Genomic DNA, 15,872 nt, shown 5'->3' with positions numbered 1-15,872 from the left:
ATGAATTGTAGTGTAAACATCTGATATGCAGGATATCTAACAAATGAACCCCAAAGGAGTCAAGACCCACAGATTGAAAACCACTGCCTTAACATCTTCTTGTCTCTCTGGCTACCTTATAGCTCTGTCTGGCTCTGAATCACACTGAGAGCCTTCAGATGATGGGGGGGCAGTGAGAACCAGGGAGATGGCAGGACCCTGTGCCTCATCTCCTGCAAGACAAGCCCCAGAGAGTAGGCAGCAGAGACTTCATCCCATCCCTTTCAGTCACTTATGTTTTTATTTGGTTTTGTTCTATGTTAACTTTATTTTTTCATCATTCATAAAAATATATTTCCATATTTCAGGATTTTAATCAGGTTAGTGTCTTCTAAAAGTACAGAAAGTCTTCTCAAGGAATACAAAATCATTTAAGGAAGATTGAACTACATGTTACTGAGAAATAAAAAGATTTACTTCTAAGTAGTGCATTAAGTTACTCATTTCTAAAGTTTATTTATAATTGTTGTCTGTCTTATAAAACTTTGCCTTGGAGCCCGGTATGCAAACAAGAAGAGGATCCACTATGCTCAGTTTTCACAGTGCTTGGAATCAACCCTAGGGGGTTGGATTTGGTGCATGCTAGGCACATTCCTTACCAACTAATCTACATCCCCAGCCTGTTGTGAGTTTACATTTGTTTCTATTTCACCACCTCATGCTACAGTTTCAATCTGTGGGCAACCTAGGCCCAAATAGTGGAAACTAAACACATGCTCCTAACATATGGCCAAGATGATTAATGAATTATTCAGGACAATTGTGCTCAGATCCTGAAATGGGCCTTCCTTGTATTCTGTGTTTGGGAGACAGCAGATCTCTGAGCCATGTAGGTACCACACAATGGGGCTACAGGTTTTTTAATCACGGTTTTTAATGTGACCTGATTTTGAGTAAGACAGAAAAAAAGGGACTTTGTATTAGTTTTTCTTTTTTCTATTGCTGTGATAACTATCATGACCAAAAGCCAGAGAAAAGGGTTGATATCATCTTTTATTTCATGAGCTTTTAGACTATCTTGAAGGGAAGTCTAGGTAGAAACTCAAAGTAGAAACTGAGACAGAGACCATGGAGGAGTGCTGCTTACTAACTTATTCTCTTGACTCACTCAACTTTATATATATATATATATATATATATATATATATATATATATATATATACAACCCAGGACCACATTCCTGAGGTAACACCACCCACAATGACTGGAACCTCCCATGTTATCATTAATCAATAAAACACTCCATAGACTTGTCTATTGGCCAGTCTGATAATGGAGACATTTCTCAGTTGAACTGTTGTTGTTGTTGTTGTTTGTTGTTTGTTGTTTGTTGTTGTTGTTGTTGTTGTTGTTGTTGGCTAAGACTATAGATGAGTTCTTCATCTAGAGAAGTGCACTGAGTCCTCTCTGTGCCAGGACATACCTGTCATCTCTGCCTGCATGGTGCTGCGAACAGATCAGATTAGTAGAGAGCAGCACTGCAGAGAATTTCTGGATAGGTCAAGATTCTTCCAAGGAAGATTAAGACAGTCCGTCAAGTTTTGGGGCATCTCTGATGAGGAGTGATTTTTGGGGGAGAATCCCCTTATAAATTAAGGAAATGAGCTCTGTGTGTTCGTGGGAGAAGTGTTCTGATAGACACTGAACACTGTGCCTTCTGTGTAATGAATGGAATGTGGAGTGAGACCCAGGAATCAGCTGCTGGTTGTGTTTAATGCTAAGTGGTTCAGGTTTATATAGGTTTATGTGGCTAGCAGTTGCTGGCTCAGTATAATGAACCCACTCAGAGTTCCTTTTAGGGCCAAGTGGTTACCTTCCTGCCCAGATGGCCAGGTGGAGGAAGAAGCATGACTCCAGGTTCCCACACTTGTAATGACACCTGGAAGAAGTCCAAGAGACAGGGATGAGTCACACTTTGCCCCCTAGAAACAACCCACAGTGCTTGCTCACATTGCTACAGTGAGTGTGGAGTTGAATAAAGATCAACACAAGGATTGACCTTGTAACTATTTAGCAGTGAAAAAAAAATGAGAATGGAGACCCATCAGCCTAATGAGGAGATATGCCAGTCAGGGGATCAACCAATCAGCATGCACAGGTTGCAGGGTCAGCAACCTCTCCCTTGATTCCTGTAGCTCACAAGGAGAGACTTCATGAATCCTGGACTTTTTTGTTTCCCATTGCTGCAGACATTCCCAGACAGTGCCCTACGAAGGGGATTTAAAAGACAGCTGCCCTACAAGGCACATGTGTTCTGTGTGTGTGGTACATTGTATTTTATTTACTTGGGTGAAGGAATCTGCACATCTCTTGGTCTGGCTGCATCTCCTCTCCTCCCTGTTTGGTGGCTCGAAGCCCATGGCCACTTAAACCCATGAGGATCCTACAGATGGAAGAGCAAAGGAAGCATTACAAGCCAGGATGTTCTTATTTTCTCTGTGATTTTTCTTGAATTTTGAAAATCCATTTTAACCATACTGATTAATTATTTTAGTGTCACGCAAGAACAACTCTGTAACTTCAGTATGCGGTTCAGTTAAGAATCTGCAAAATACTTATCCTGAAACCCATTTCTTTACTGCAAAGGGACAGTGCTGTAATTCTACAGAGACAGGTAAAGCCAGGGACTACAGTGCTAGTATGCTTGAGTGTAATTGAGCAGCAGAGCCCAGCCTTGACTGTCTGGGAAAATTTCAGTACCTATGTGTCCACTGCCACGCCTCCACAGCCATCTTGGAACATAGCAATTAATAAGCAAGGTCATCAGAGTCCCTGTGGCCAAAGGCAAGGAATATATAGACATAGCTGAAACAAAACAGTTTTATGTGCAGTTGGCTATGAGTTCAAATGCAGCACAAGCCTGGAATCAACAGAGGAGCTGACTGAACAGTGTTGTCATTTGTCAAGGGTGTCAACCTTCCTTAGCCTCTCATTTATTTGTGCACTATAAAATGGAAATGGCAATAACAGTTGAATGATTTCTAGAGTTGCCGTGGGACACAATGACCTCAGTAGCACAAAATTCTTTGGAAATTTAACACCAGAACCTCACATCACAAAAGCTAAGAATCTATACAAACGTACAAATTTGTTGCCCATGAATCAAAACCTCTACCCACATCAGGACAGCTTTGACCTGCAGTTTAAGAAAGTGAAGGCCAGAGGAAAGGTCACCTTTGTCCTCTGAGTGTGACCTTAGACCCTGGTGCATTTGTCACAGGCTAACCTCTCAGGCACTTCATGCAGAGGTGACCCTCCAGCAGTATAGTTCAACAGTACAAACTTATGGTCAGGAATCTTTTTTCTGCATTACTAGTTTTCTAGCTCTAGAAGCCCTAGAGGTGACAGGGTTGTATGTGGAAAGGTTCCATGTAACAGACTGAGTACAGGGTATCCTTCTTCCTGATGGGTGATTCCATGCTATGCAGGGTCTGGGCAGTGCAGTCCTGGAATCTTGTATGAATTATGCATCCCTGCTGGCTGTTTTGATTTTCATTTCAGATAGCAATAATGATAGTAATTTTCATTTTCCTTTACTGTTCTGGAGTCCATATGGGGGATTGTGTACAGAATAAAATGAATTGAAATTCCACAGATGTAGTGCTGTGGAAAGAACACTGTATAATTCCAGACACATGGAGCAGAGACTGCACCAAACAGGGGACTAAGGACTGGGCAGAGAACACTGATCAGCAGGACAGAAACATGATTGGCAGCTGGCCTTATAGCTTCCAAAGATGACTTTGTGCTCTGGGGAGTCAAAAAACTGGGGGACCCTACCCCTCAGGCCTACCTGTATGTGGTGGAGAGAACTAGACCTATGTGGACAGTGGGTCATCAGCTTCTATGCAGGACCACCGGAGGACATCTCTATTTGTTATTTGAGTGAATCCAATGCTCCTTGCTTGTTTTCTTTATTAACTAAACAGAAATAAAGTTCCCCCACACAGTTCCTGACCTCTCAGTACAGTGCTATGCTTTCTGCCTCGTAGCTTGGGTTTCCAGCAGTTTTGTGAGAAAAAATCATGAATGGAACAATTTTCCATTTATTTATTTATTTATTTATTTATTTATTTATTTATTTATTTATTTTACATACCGGTTGCTGCCCACTCCTGGTCCCCTCTTACACAGTCCCTTCCCCTATCTCCCCTTTCTGTCTCCTCTGAGGGGATGGAGGTCTCCTGGCTATCCCCCTACTCTGACACAACAAGTCTCTTCAAGACTAGGCACATCTTCTCCCACTGAGGCCAGAAAAGGCAGCCCACCCAGGGGGATGGATTCCAAAGACAGGGAACAGCTTTAGGGACAGCCTCCACTCCAGTTGTGGATGAAGAGGACACACGTGAGGATCGAACTGCATATCTGCTACATATGTGCCAGGGAGGGGGTGGGTCTACGTCCATTGGCATCTGTTTATGGGTGGCTCCAGGCTGCTGTGATAGATGTAGATGGATAGCCTGGAAAGGCAGGTGTCAAGTGGAACCATCCCATAGCCAAGCTCAATAGTGTATACTCAACAGTCTCCAGCTTGGGACAGGATATGAATGATAACGATCTTTTTGAAAATGAAATGATCCATTACTGCTTTGTTTTTAGAAATAGTGTCTACAGCAGTAAGCTAGGGCTCTATCTTTGTGTAAAATAAAAAGTTGGGAACGACAACTTTATTTTTTGATGAGATAAAAATCTACAGTGGGTGGAGCCAGCCAGGGCTGTCCATCTGGGAAGCAATCATGCACAGGACCTACAAGCTATCGAGGTGGTTGCTCTCCCACTGCTGAGTTCTAGAATCATCCTCCCTGGTATTCCCAGCCCACTCACGAAACAAACCACCTCACAGCAGATTCACAGCAGATTCTCACCAGAGCTATGAGAATCCCATGTGTCACTGTATCACAGTGAAGGGAGAGCTACATCTATAGGCAGCTTCTCCCAGAACAGCTGTCAGATTGCCGTGAGGGAGGCCCCACATCTGTGTGGAGCTCGGGCCCTTTATATCCTGACTCAAATCAGAATCAAAGGAAACTGGAGGGTATCCAGAGACAGCAATTCTTCCTCCATCTACACTATCCTCCCTGGGTCCAGAGTACAAAAGCAAAATGCAGCTAAGCCTGTCTCCTGGAAGTCCCTCAAGGCCACCATTTTTAATACCCATAAACCCCATCTGAAGATACATGAAACATGATACTTCTCGCTGGCCTCCCAAATAAACTCACTGTAAGTCTAAGATGTCCTAGGTTAGAATGTATTTAATACCTGGAGAAATCTATGATAAACTTTTAAAGATCTGTAATTTGAATCCCGGTGAGCTAGAGGACCATTTGTACCACAATTGTTTTCCATCAGATTTCGCCTGCCATTTAACCTGTCTAAGAGGTCTAGACTGGGAAGGCCTTTGTTCTCCCTGATCTTGGTCAGTTTTTCCGCTGATGCACCATTGCTTGAGGTCTATACTTGCAGATGATCACAATAACATGAACATCAACAATAGTATGATACAACAGCAGTCAGGAAAAGCCTGCTTTAGCCTGGTGGCATTTGGCTACTTTTTCACTGATGTTCCCTCCTGTCCTTCTCACTGTCTCTGCAGAGTGACTACTCCAGTGACACAGAAAGTGAGGACAACTTCCTCATGATGCCCCCACGGGATCACCTGGGACTCAGCGTCTTCTCCATGCTCTGCTGCTTCTGGCCTTTGGGCATTGCGGCCTTCTACTTGTCCCATGAGGTAAGGCCTCTGTTAGCTGGTTATACAGACTACAGGGAGATGTTCACCCAAGCACACCATCCCCAAGGAAGCTTATCCATTGCCATGAGGGGTGTCTGTATGCAAGAAGCTGGAGTACCTCAGAGTGCCAGGCAGGTTTGTTGTTAGGTTACCTTACCTCCTGATGACTCAGTTTTGGCCTTGTAGTGGTGGCATTGCCTTCAGAAACAGAACTGATGACCAAAGCAGGCATCCAACCTGCCTGAGGGCAGATGGCCTTTGCAGGCTTGACTTTTAAATGAGACTTGGTGTGTCACTGTGGGGAAGAACATCTGGACCACATTAGAGATTACATTGTAAACACTGAACCTGGCCAGAAGGGTGAAAATGAGATTTGTTTTCCTTGTTAAAGGCTCATTTTAAAAAATATTCATAGAACAGAGCCTGGTCCCCAGCAGTCCATGTGGACCCGTGCTGAGTGGGAGACCCTAACAGTACCAATTCCCAGCTCATCTTACTATACTGCACCCCACTGGAATTCAGGCTTTGAAAGAAGTTTTTCCTAGTAAAGAAAGAGACAGCCTTCCTATCCTTGTGCATCAAAGAGAAGCATTTATATACACTAATTAAAGCATGAAATTACCATCACCACCTCCCACTGCCATTGTCCAGAGCAGAACAGGGAGAAAGGCAGCCCCATGTAGCACAGAGTACTAGAGACTCCAGTGCATATGGGGATTCTCCAGGTGGTAGATGACCCCTGAGGATGCCAGGATACCCCTACTGGCTGATAGAATTCTGAGAGTGAGGCTGTAAACAATTGACATACTTGAAATAGATTTTTCCTAGTTTGAACATTGCTTTCCTGCCTAAACCTGTAGTTACTTCTAGATAGCTTCTGAATTGATGAATCTTGGACTGCTGTGGCAAGGGAACCCTTGCATGGCTCTCTTTGCACCACCAACAAAGTAGGAGGCAAAGTACACTGGACAGGGTGTGTATGTGGACAGGTGTAAGGGGCACATATGGAATCAGACAAGGAGGGTGGAACAGAGCACAGTGCCAGTTCTGTGGTGTTCTTTGGTCACATTCTGGAAGATTAGCACTAGGGTGAGTGATCTTGGACCCCTAAGGTCATTCTAAGAGCTTGTTCTAGAGCTAGCCCTAGCCTGGAGGATCTGTGTATATATCTCCCTTGTGAATATGTTCTGTGAATGCTGCAGACCAGGATTTCCAAGTATAAACTTGAGTGGAAATCCAGATTCCTGGGTCCAGGCAGTTGTAAGATGAGTCAGGCTCATATGACCTTGGCTAACAAGGCTCCAAAGGCACTACTCATACATGAGGCTTTGGAGAAAGACCTGTTTGAGGTATTCATGGTGAGTCCAGTCTGCTCCTGCCTATAGAAGCAGTACCATAAGTCTGGGTTAGGTAGTAAGCCTCACTAATAAAGGGGAGGTCAAGACAATGAAGTGAAAAGAAGTAGCTCTTTACTCTATAACGGCATTGTGGCTATGTCTCATGAGCTAAACATGCTATCAACTGCATTCTAACACTGAATCTTGCACTTCAAATCTATGACATCACAGACTAGGAAGTGGCATATCTGCTCTCCTGGGAGCAGATGCACAGGCAACAATGAATGAAACCAGAGCTAAGCTTTGACATCAAGCTTTGGAATGGGGGTGGTGTTCTTATCTTATGTTTTACTGGCAGAAGTGTTACCTCTTCCCAGGGTACTAGGAACCCTAGAGAAATGACATAGGCCTAGGAATGGTGGCCTCTGTGTCCATACCAGAGGCCAGCTTCATCAAACCTGCTACTGATCCCAACCAGATTCCTGGGCTAGTTGAGGCAGGCTCAGATGAGCTTGGCCTCTAAGGTCTCCAAAGGTACTGTCCAGAATGCAGATGAGGGTATATGAGGCTTTGGAGAAAGACTTGGGTTAGGAATCCATGGTGAGTGCCGTCTGCTCCCGCCTATATAAACCAACCCGGGTGATCTCTGCTTCTTCACATATTCTGCAGCGTAGCCCTGTCTTCTTCTAGGTAGAGCATGTTGTGGCCAAAGAGATTACAGAATTCAGAATCTCAGTTCACAGATTAAGCTGCTCTTTATATGTTAAGAATCTCTTGGACTTAGAAGGATTCAAGATGTTTAATACCTTTAGTGGTCAAGATGATCTTATTGTGCACCTTCTGTACCACCAGCTTCTAGTGACCTTTTCATTTTATTTTATTTCATTTTATTTTATGTTTTTTGGAAGTAAGGCTCACGTCCTTGCACAAGGTAGAGGTAAGTCTGTGCTGGTGGGGAAGGGAGAGAAGGTCCCTGCCCCTCTCCCTCTTCCCCAGCTTCATTTGCACTGTACTTAGAGAATGGGTTCACTGCTGTGGAACCCAGAGCTATGCTGCTGTTTCCAGTCTGGATGGAGTCTCCTTTGCAGGGCCTATGTCCAAGTGCTTTTTAGATGGGGCTTCCATGCTGAAACACTTCCCAGAAACTCATCCCAGCCAGGAGGCTGCTGTGCATTCTGTTTATGCCTCTGTAGCCCAAACTGCAGACAAGAAAGAAATCTCCAGGCCATTTGAGGAGAGCATGCAGCTGCCAAGAGGAGAGTGCGTGGCATGGAAGAGAACAGACACACTCAGAATCAGTCTCTAAATTGAATCAACACTGGCCTGGACATTACCAGCTGGGACTTCTAATCCTGGGGCCTGGAAGGAGAAGCCCAGTGCCTTCTCTGGAGGTTCTTTGCAGATGTTGTCAAGGCCCAGAGTGCTCAGCTGTGGAGCCTCTCCCTCGAGGGGAGGGGCTGGGGGGAAGGGAGCTACAGCCCATCCCAGCTCTATTCTGAAACTATGCTCCCCTAGGCTGTGGCGCTGCTTAAAAGATATCTTTGACATTCTGTACGACTTTAGTTGTTTGTTGTGGTTTCTTTTCCTTTCTCACAAAAACTATCTCAGTATCCACTAGCAAGTCAACTGTGCCTATCTACTGTCAAAGCAACAACTCAGTGAGGTTATAGAAATACACAGGACTTCAGGGAAGCTAAGCAAAGATGGGAGTTGGGGGAGATTAAATCAGAGGTGAAAAGAATGGATGGCTGGCCTGGTCCTACAAACTTGGGCTTTTGGGGTTCTGCCTTCTTCTAGGCAGAGCCCTCTTTATGGATAATCCCTCCATGCCTGTTTCCTGGTCCACAGCATGACATCAAAATAATTTCCACACCCACAATTTCCCAGAGGGAGCACATACAGAAAGCACAATGGTACCCTGCTGGGGTTGGGAGGTTCAGGATAGAGTCTGACAGGGAAGCCTGTCATTGAGCTCTGATCTGTAACAAAGGACTCAATATAGAAGCAGAGTGAGGGCCAACAAGTGTAGCTTTCAGCTCACTTCATTTTCATGGTGTGATCTGCTCCCTAATGAGAGCCAGTTCTATAAACCAGTTTATAGAGAAAGGTATGGGCTGTACAGATCAAATTAGAAACTGGTGTTTCCAATCTAGGTTGAGAGGAGATATAATCTCCACATTTTGCTGAGTGTCTGCTGTAAGACAGTTAATGCCCACACTTTATCTTCTTTAATCCCTCCAGTAAGTCTAAAACTGAAAAAAGTTAATATCTTCATTGAAATGGAAAGGAACGTTTCAAGAATTAAAACAACTTCCAGATCTCATAAAGGCAGAAAGCACAGAGGTATATGGGGTCAAATACTGGGCACTTCTAGCCTTTAAAATGGATCCTGCTGCAGCCGGACCCCAGCCTCCACTACAACAGGGGATTTGTGACCCTCGTTTCCATGAGATCACTTGGATGTTCACACTGAATGCTGAAGGAATCAGCCAGTAAACTTGTTTTTAATCTGTGTTCAAGTACTCCTAAGACCATAGGACTACCTCCTCAATCCCTGGCCCCCACACCCCACTTGAAGAATGTGTGCCACAGGGATCCCAGGAGGGAAATGGTAGTATTTGACTTTGTGGCCCTACACTCTGTCCCTTGCAACAGATGGTGTCCTGAAACTGTAGTTGGACACACTCCCAAGGGGCATTGGGTCTGGATCTACATCACAGTCCCTGGGTTTGCATGAGTACAGCGACTAGCAGAATCTTCTCTTTGAGGCATTTATTATGCCTTGATTTCATTTCATTTCATAAAATGCTTCTTTCCTTTACTAACAGCAACATTACAGCAATAATTAAATGGGAGATGGGTACTCAGAACCAGATTAGGAACATTATGAATAGGGGCAGCAAAAGGAACCAGGAAAATGAGGGGAAAGGGGAACTCATGATACTGAAGATCTGGAGGAACGGGAGTCCTGCAGAATCTGTCAGCATCTTCTTGAAATGTACCTATGTGCCTGTGTCTATTGAACACACAGAATGTGTCAGCCATGCTCCAGATACCCAGGATGCTGCAGGGTAAATAAGACAGGTCAAACTCTCCCTTTGTAAAGTTGAACTTCCAGTGAAGGTGGGCAGTGGAAAAAACAAGAATAAACCCAGAGGAGTATGAAGGGGAGAGATAACATTGCAAATTGATTTGGGAGATAAAATTTTAAGAAGTGGTCATAGAAGGGGCTGCTAAGGAGGTTGACTGTTCATGACAAGAGGCACTTTTGAGAAATAGCCTTCCTGGCAGAAACAAGCAGTACAAAGGCTCTGTGATGGGAACTCACCCACACTTAGGAAGAATGACCTGGCATGACTGAAGCCAGGAAACTACTGAGTGTGAGCGTTGGAAATGAGGACAGAGGAAAGGTTATGCTTGTGGGAGCAGGCCGAGGACCTTTGTCTGTAAAAATGAGTTGAGATCACTTGGGTGCATGATAAGCCACGTGCTATTACAAAAGAAGGCAGCAGGCAGCAGGCAGCAGAGCCCCAAAGTTAAAGAGTCCCTGTCTCTATAATCCAGAAGAAAGCCAGTGGACCTGGGCTACTCCAGCTACCGGGTTCTTTATAAGTAGAGAGACTGCAATGTCTTTTGGAAGAATGCCCTATGCTATGCGTCTGCATGGTGATGTGAAAGGACAGGCAATGGGGGAGATGGAGCATTACACAGCAGGAAGGTAAGTATGTCAGAGGAGCAGGATGGGGCTGGAGGTTTGTCTTGGCTTCAGCAAGTCTGTTGGCATGGAAGAGGGTCACAGGGCACGTGGAATGGATATGTGGGTTGGGGATCAGGGGAGAAGTCTGGATACAAGTATGAGTCAAGGTAGAACTAAGACTAAAGAACCAGAGGGACCAGGGAGGACGCAGGTGAACATAGGACAGTCCTCAGAGACTAGAGTGACGGGCAATCTGAGGAGTAAACTCCAGAGACAATGGGATAGAACCCTTCTAGGGCCAACTCATGTTGTCCACACACTGAAAACTCCTGGAAACACTTGAGATTTGTCCATTTTTCTGTAAGTTTATTGCACTTCAGTTCAAAGGATGCAAACATCCATGGAATATAGCAGTTGAATGCAGCACACAGAAGAATGCCCTTTGAACTTTGCTGTGAAAGGAATATGGTAATATGGAATGTTAATGAAGAAATGTAAATGGCAACCTTTTTGTTTATTTGCGTAATTAATTTTATAATGCTAGGCTTTCAAGGGAGGGCATCCAGCATACTAGGCAGACTACCACTCAACTCAATACTAGTCTCTATTTGTTTTGAGATTATCACACATGTACATGTGTATGCATGCATGCACATTTTATACCGAGTGTTTGTGCAATGTTTCTTCAGATAGATCAAATAGAGTTTGGTTGATCATCAAAGAGACCAAACAGCATGGATGTTCCATGTTGACTCTGATGGGAGAGGCTTTCTGGAGAGACCCTGTGTGATGATGGTGGGCAAGCATAAGAAGGAGGGTCATCATCCTCAGAATCCTAGGATGTATCCTTAGTTGCAGGCAAAACAAGGGTAGGGTAGATGTGGATGGAAGCGTGGAATAGAGGAACCTCTCCAGGAGAGGTCTTGCTTCCTGGAACAGCCTGATCTAAAGTTAAGAAATCTTTCTCAGAGGAAGAAGGAAGTGTGGGCGGTAGATCCTGGGCAAGAAAAGTACCAGACAGGAAGAAAGGACTGGGAGCATTTAAAAGGCAAGCTGCTGAGCAGGGATGTGGGTAAGTGACAGGCTTCCTCCAGCTGGGCACAAGGCTACAGTCTCTTTAGCAGAGAGGGATCCTTCTGTGCGTTTGCTATGAAGAGCACAGAGCTCAGGGCAAGGACACTGCTCCAGTTAGGGAGGCTAAGGCACATAATAAGGGAGGAAGGAGGTAGAGAGGGTACTAGAGAAAAGCAGAGGCTGGTCCCAGAGCCCTGTCCACAGCTTCCTTTGCCACCTTGGTATTAGTCTCAGTAAGTTCTTAACTTAGAGATTGACTTGATCCACGACTACCACGTTAGAAGTAGCACAGGTCTCACTTTGGATATCACAGAGTCATGGAGAGAGAAGGACACTGAAGGTCTATATCCCTTTCCTCTCAGTCTCAGTGAAATGATAGTCCTGACAGGAGCCTTCAGCCCCCCCCCACCTCCCCGTGTGCTGTGTTCTTCCCTTTCAACCTTGTTTGTTTTAGGTTCTGGTAACTTAAAGGAGGCAACCAAGCTAAACCAAGTGATGCCATAAAGTCTGTGGTTGTCATCCTTCCTGATGCTATCACCCTTTAATACAGTTCCTCATGGTGTGGTGAGCCTTAGTGATAAAATTATTTTCATTGCTACTTCATACCTGGAATTTTGCTAGTTATGAGCTTTAATCTAAATGTTTGATATGCAGAGTATCTAATATACAACCCCAAATGGGGTCACAACACATAGGTTGAGAACCACTGTAAAAGGTTCTTATATTTTCTCTGGAGTTTGAATATCTCATGATTTGAATGTGAAGCCTACCACCAGATACACTCTGCTAGAGAACATCAGGAGAGATCTCTCAATCTCCAAGTGAAGTAAGTTTGTGTCTCCTGTCTTTTCCCAGACACTAGTGCTAGTTTCATATGGCTAGTTTGTAGGATTCTTGTCAATGATTTCAAACCATTTTCTGGGGAAAAAAAAAAAAGCAAAGATTTCTTTGGATCTACTACCAGGACATTTCTCAGAGAGTAGGCGTGGCTCCTCACAGGGCACCAGACAATGCCAAATATGGCTGTGTGCTTTTGTCCATGCCTGGACCATGCTTGGTTGGTTGGTAAGCCAATACATACAAGTCAGATTTGGGAGTTGGGGGGATGTGCCACATCTGTTAAGTTGTTTTTTCATGTTTGTGTTGTTTTGTTTTGTTTTAATGGAAAAATGCAAGTTTGGTAAGATGCCTTGAAAATCTGTTATAGCAAATTATTGAGATGTTTCCCTCCTTTTGTCAAACTGCAGGCAGAATAACCTAGGTTTTTATGTTGATGTGTTCATTTTGCCAAGAGTTCTATTGAAAATCATAGAATTGATGCCTCCAGTGACAGTATTACCCTTATCCTAGAGTTTGTCTGTGGGAATTATTCCTCCCCATTTCTTTAGTCCACCCCTGTCCCATCCACAGTGGCTTATCTGGCATCTGGACAAGTCCTTCTGGTCCTCAGCTCAGTCTTCAGCCCCATTCAGTCTCTGCCTTGTGTGTGAGGTATCATTACTCACACAGCACAGCACCTACTTGCCTAAAGAGCAGACTGTGGGAGTGAACGGGCCCAGCCCTTGTCACTGGGATACTAACCTCCAAGGAAACGTGGGGGTGTCAATGCTTGGCATGGTCATGCTGACTATAGAAGATTCAAGGAGACCCTGGTGATCATTTCTCTGCATTCTCCCCTTTTTCCCTTTCCAACCCATGCTGCTGAACCCTCCCCTTTATCCCCTACTAGCACACATTTGAAAGGATGCTCTAGCATTTCCCCCAGGAGACAGGTGATAGATGCCCACTGTGAAGTTTGGGAGAGGAGGCTTAGAGCCAAGGAGATCTGACCTTATGCTCTGGGATGGGATTACACAGGCTTCCCACTCCCTGTGCTGATATCTCAGGGCTTGGCTTCCTTCCCAGGGCTGTGTCCTGCCACCTCACACTTCTCTGTTAAATACCAAACATTATTAAACAGGATAGGGTAGTACTGCATTTGTTCTTTTTCTTCTGACATCTCAATTTTTACCTTGACCTGAAATGAAATTCTTTCTCAGAGGGGCAAAGTTGATCTATAGAAGTGGGAGCTAGTGCTCAGGCCCACTGTGTCTCCTGGGAGCACTGAGATGTGCAATGTAAGAAATGAGTTAGAAATGGTGAGAGGAAGGTCTCTGAGACCCCAGCTCCTCCAGACCTGTCAAAACTGTGGCACTATTGGAGCACTAATGACTTATTTGGAAATGCAAATTGAGGCCATCTAAATGAAGGATGTTGTGAATGAGGCTTGGGAGGAAAGAAAGGGGGACAGGATGCTGCCTTATTGTGATGGGACTGAGTTTCAGGATAGCCTGCTCCTTCCCCTCAAGGGTTTCATTACAAGCTCAACAGCTAAGGGAAGAGAGGGGAGGGAAATGCTTATCTAAGTCCCACAGACCACATCTAAGATCTGTCCCATTCATACCAGTGCCCTAGGCTCCCAGGCTGCATCCTTTGGCTTCTCCAGAATCAAGAGATTATTTAAAGAAAGAAAGGGGGCTGAAAGGAAGTTACTACAAATACAACCAATGGTATACTTCATGCTTTCTATATATGACATCATGTTATGGATTGACTATAGACATAATTATGTAAAATAAGAAGCTGTCTGTTTGTTTACTCATTATTTGAAGACAGAATCTCATTATATAACCCAGCCCTGCCTTGAACACCTACAAACTTTCTACTTCTATATCCTATATTCTGAAATTAAACAACTATACCATCAAGCTTGTTTATTATCTTAAAGCAAGGAGCCACATAATCATCACTAAAGTTATGAAATATAATCCTCCTGATAGAAGAACTGGGTACTGTTTCCTAGCTTCTGCATCATCACCATCCTGAGCCCATCCAAGCACCAGTAATGACCCCATTAGGGCTCACTAGCTCTCCTCTTCCTTGTTTTGCCTCTGAAGTTTGTATCCCAGAACTTTTGTCTCTTTACATTTCCTTACTGCACTTACAAAAGCCTGTGGGTCCCCAAGGACATCGTCTGCCTCTGGAGAAAGTTGCCACCATTTCTTTTTTTTTTTTTTTTTTTTTGGTTTTTCGAGACAGGGTTTCTCTGTGTAGCCTTGGCTGTCCTGGAACTCACTTTGTAGACCAGGCTGGCCTCGAACTCAGAAATCCGCCTGCCTCTGCCTCCCGAGTGCTGGGATTAAAGGCGTGCGCCACCACGCCCGGCTGCCACCATTTCTTAAGAAGGATTTTTAAGCCCTTTTTAGTCATAGATGGATTTTGACTTTATCTAAACATGTTTGTGTCAATGACAAGTGAACTCTGAGTGCTTTCCTGTCCTATGCTAATGTGGTAAGTGTGTGGACTGGTTAGAAAGCATTGAGCTGCCTTACCTTTGTAGAACACAACCCCAGGGTACCTTTCACTCCCTACAGAGTTGTGCCTCTGTTTGCCTGTATTTCTGCTTCTGACTTCAGGTTGTTCTCTTGCTGTAATTTCTTCATTGAATTTTGGTGTTGTGGTTGTGCTTCTTGCAGTCTCCACTTTGGTTCTCCTCTGCAGCTTAAAACAAATCACTGACTAGTTTAACCTTAGGTGAAGTTTACTGGTAGAGTTGTCTATCCCGAGTGCTTTATTCAGAGGAGGACCTCAAATTAATGCTTTAATTATTTTAGTGTTGATAAGGCTGTCTTTTAAAGCTATGTGTTTGTGTGTGAGAGAATGTGTGTGCTCATATGTGCCTTCTCTGACAGTGAGGGCTGTGCACCCTACAGAACAGATGCTTCCAAAGGGCTCAATACAACATTCTGGGTTCCTAGCCATCCTCTTTGAGCTCTTTTTCCAGGCTCTGTTGTGTAATGCTCACTGGCATCATTGCTAATCTGACTGCTCCTACTGACCAGTGGATTGGCTGTGAAAAAGAGCCCCAGATGTACTTTATAGTACCTCAGTTTATTCCAGATCCATAGGGAAAAAATGTATTTGTGGACTCAGAACACATAGAATGCAGCAACT

General features: G+C 44.3%; 1 protein-coding gene across 4 annotated transcripts in view; it reads left to right on the top strand.

Moving 5' to 3' along the window:
- Window positions 1-15,872, top strand: part of Syndig1 (synapse differentiation inducing 1) — a 185,231-nt gene that overhangs the window by 108,865 nt on the left and 60,494 nt on the right. For all 4 annotated transcript variants that reach the window (XM_021156796.3, XM_029470251.2, XM_029470253.2 and 1 more), the window contains one exon: window positions 5,634-5,771. In XM_021156796.3, coding sequence (XP_021012455.1) covers window positions 5,634-5,771 — 138 coding nt within the window. The remainder of the gene's footprint in view (window positions 1-5,633; window positions 5,772-15,872) is intronic.

The sequence above is a fragment of the Mus caroli genome, unplaced genomic scaffold (assembly GCF_978045245.1).
Source record: "Mus caroli unplaced genomic scaffold, Mus_caroli_1 scaffold_2, whole genome shotgun sequence".
NCBI lineage: Eukaryota > Metazoa > Chordata > Mammalia > Rodentia > Muridae > Mus > Mus caroli.
This window is presented reverse-complemented; position numbering and strand designations above follow the sequence as displayed.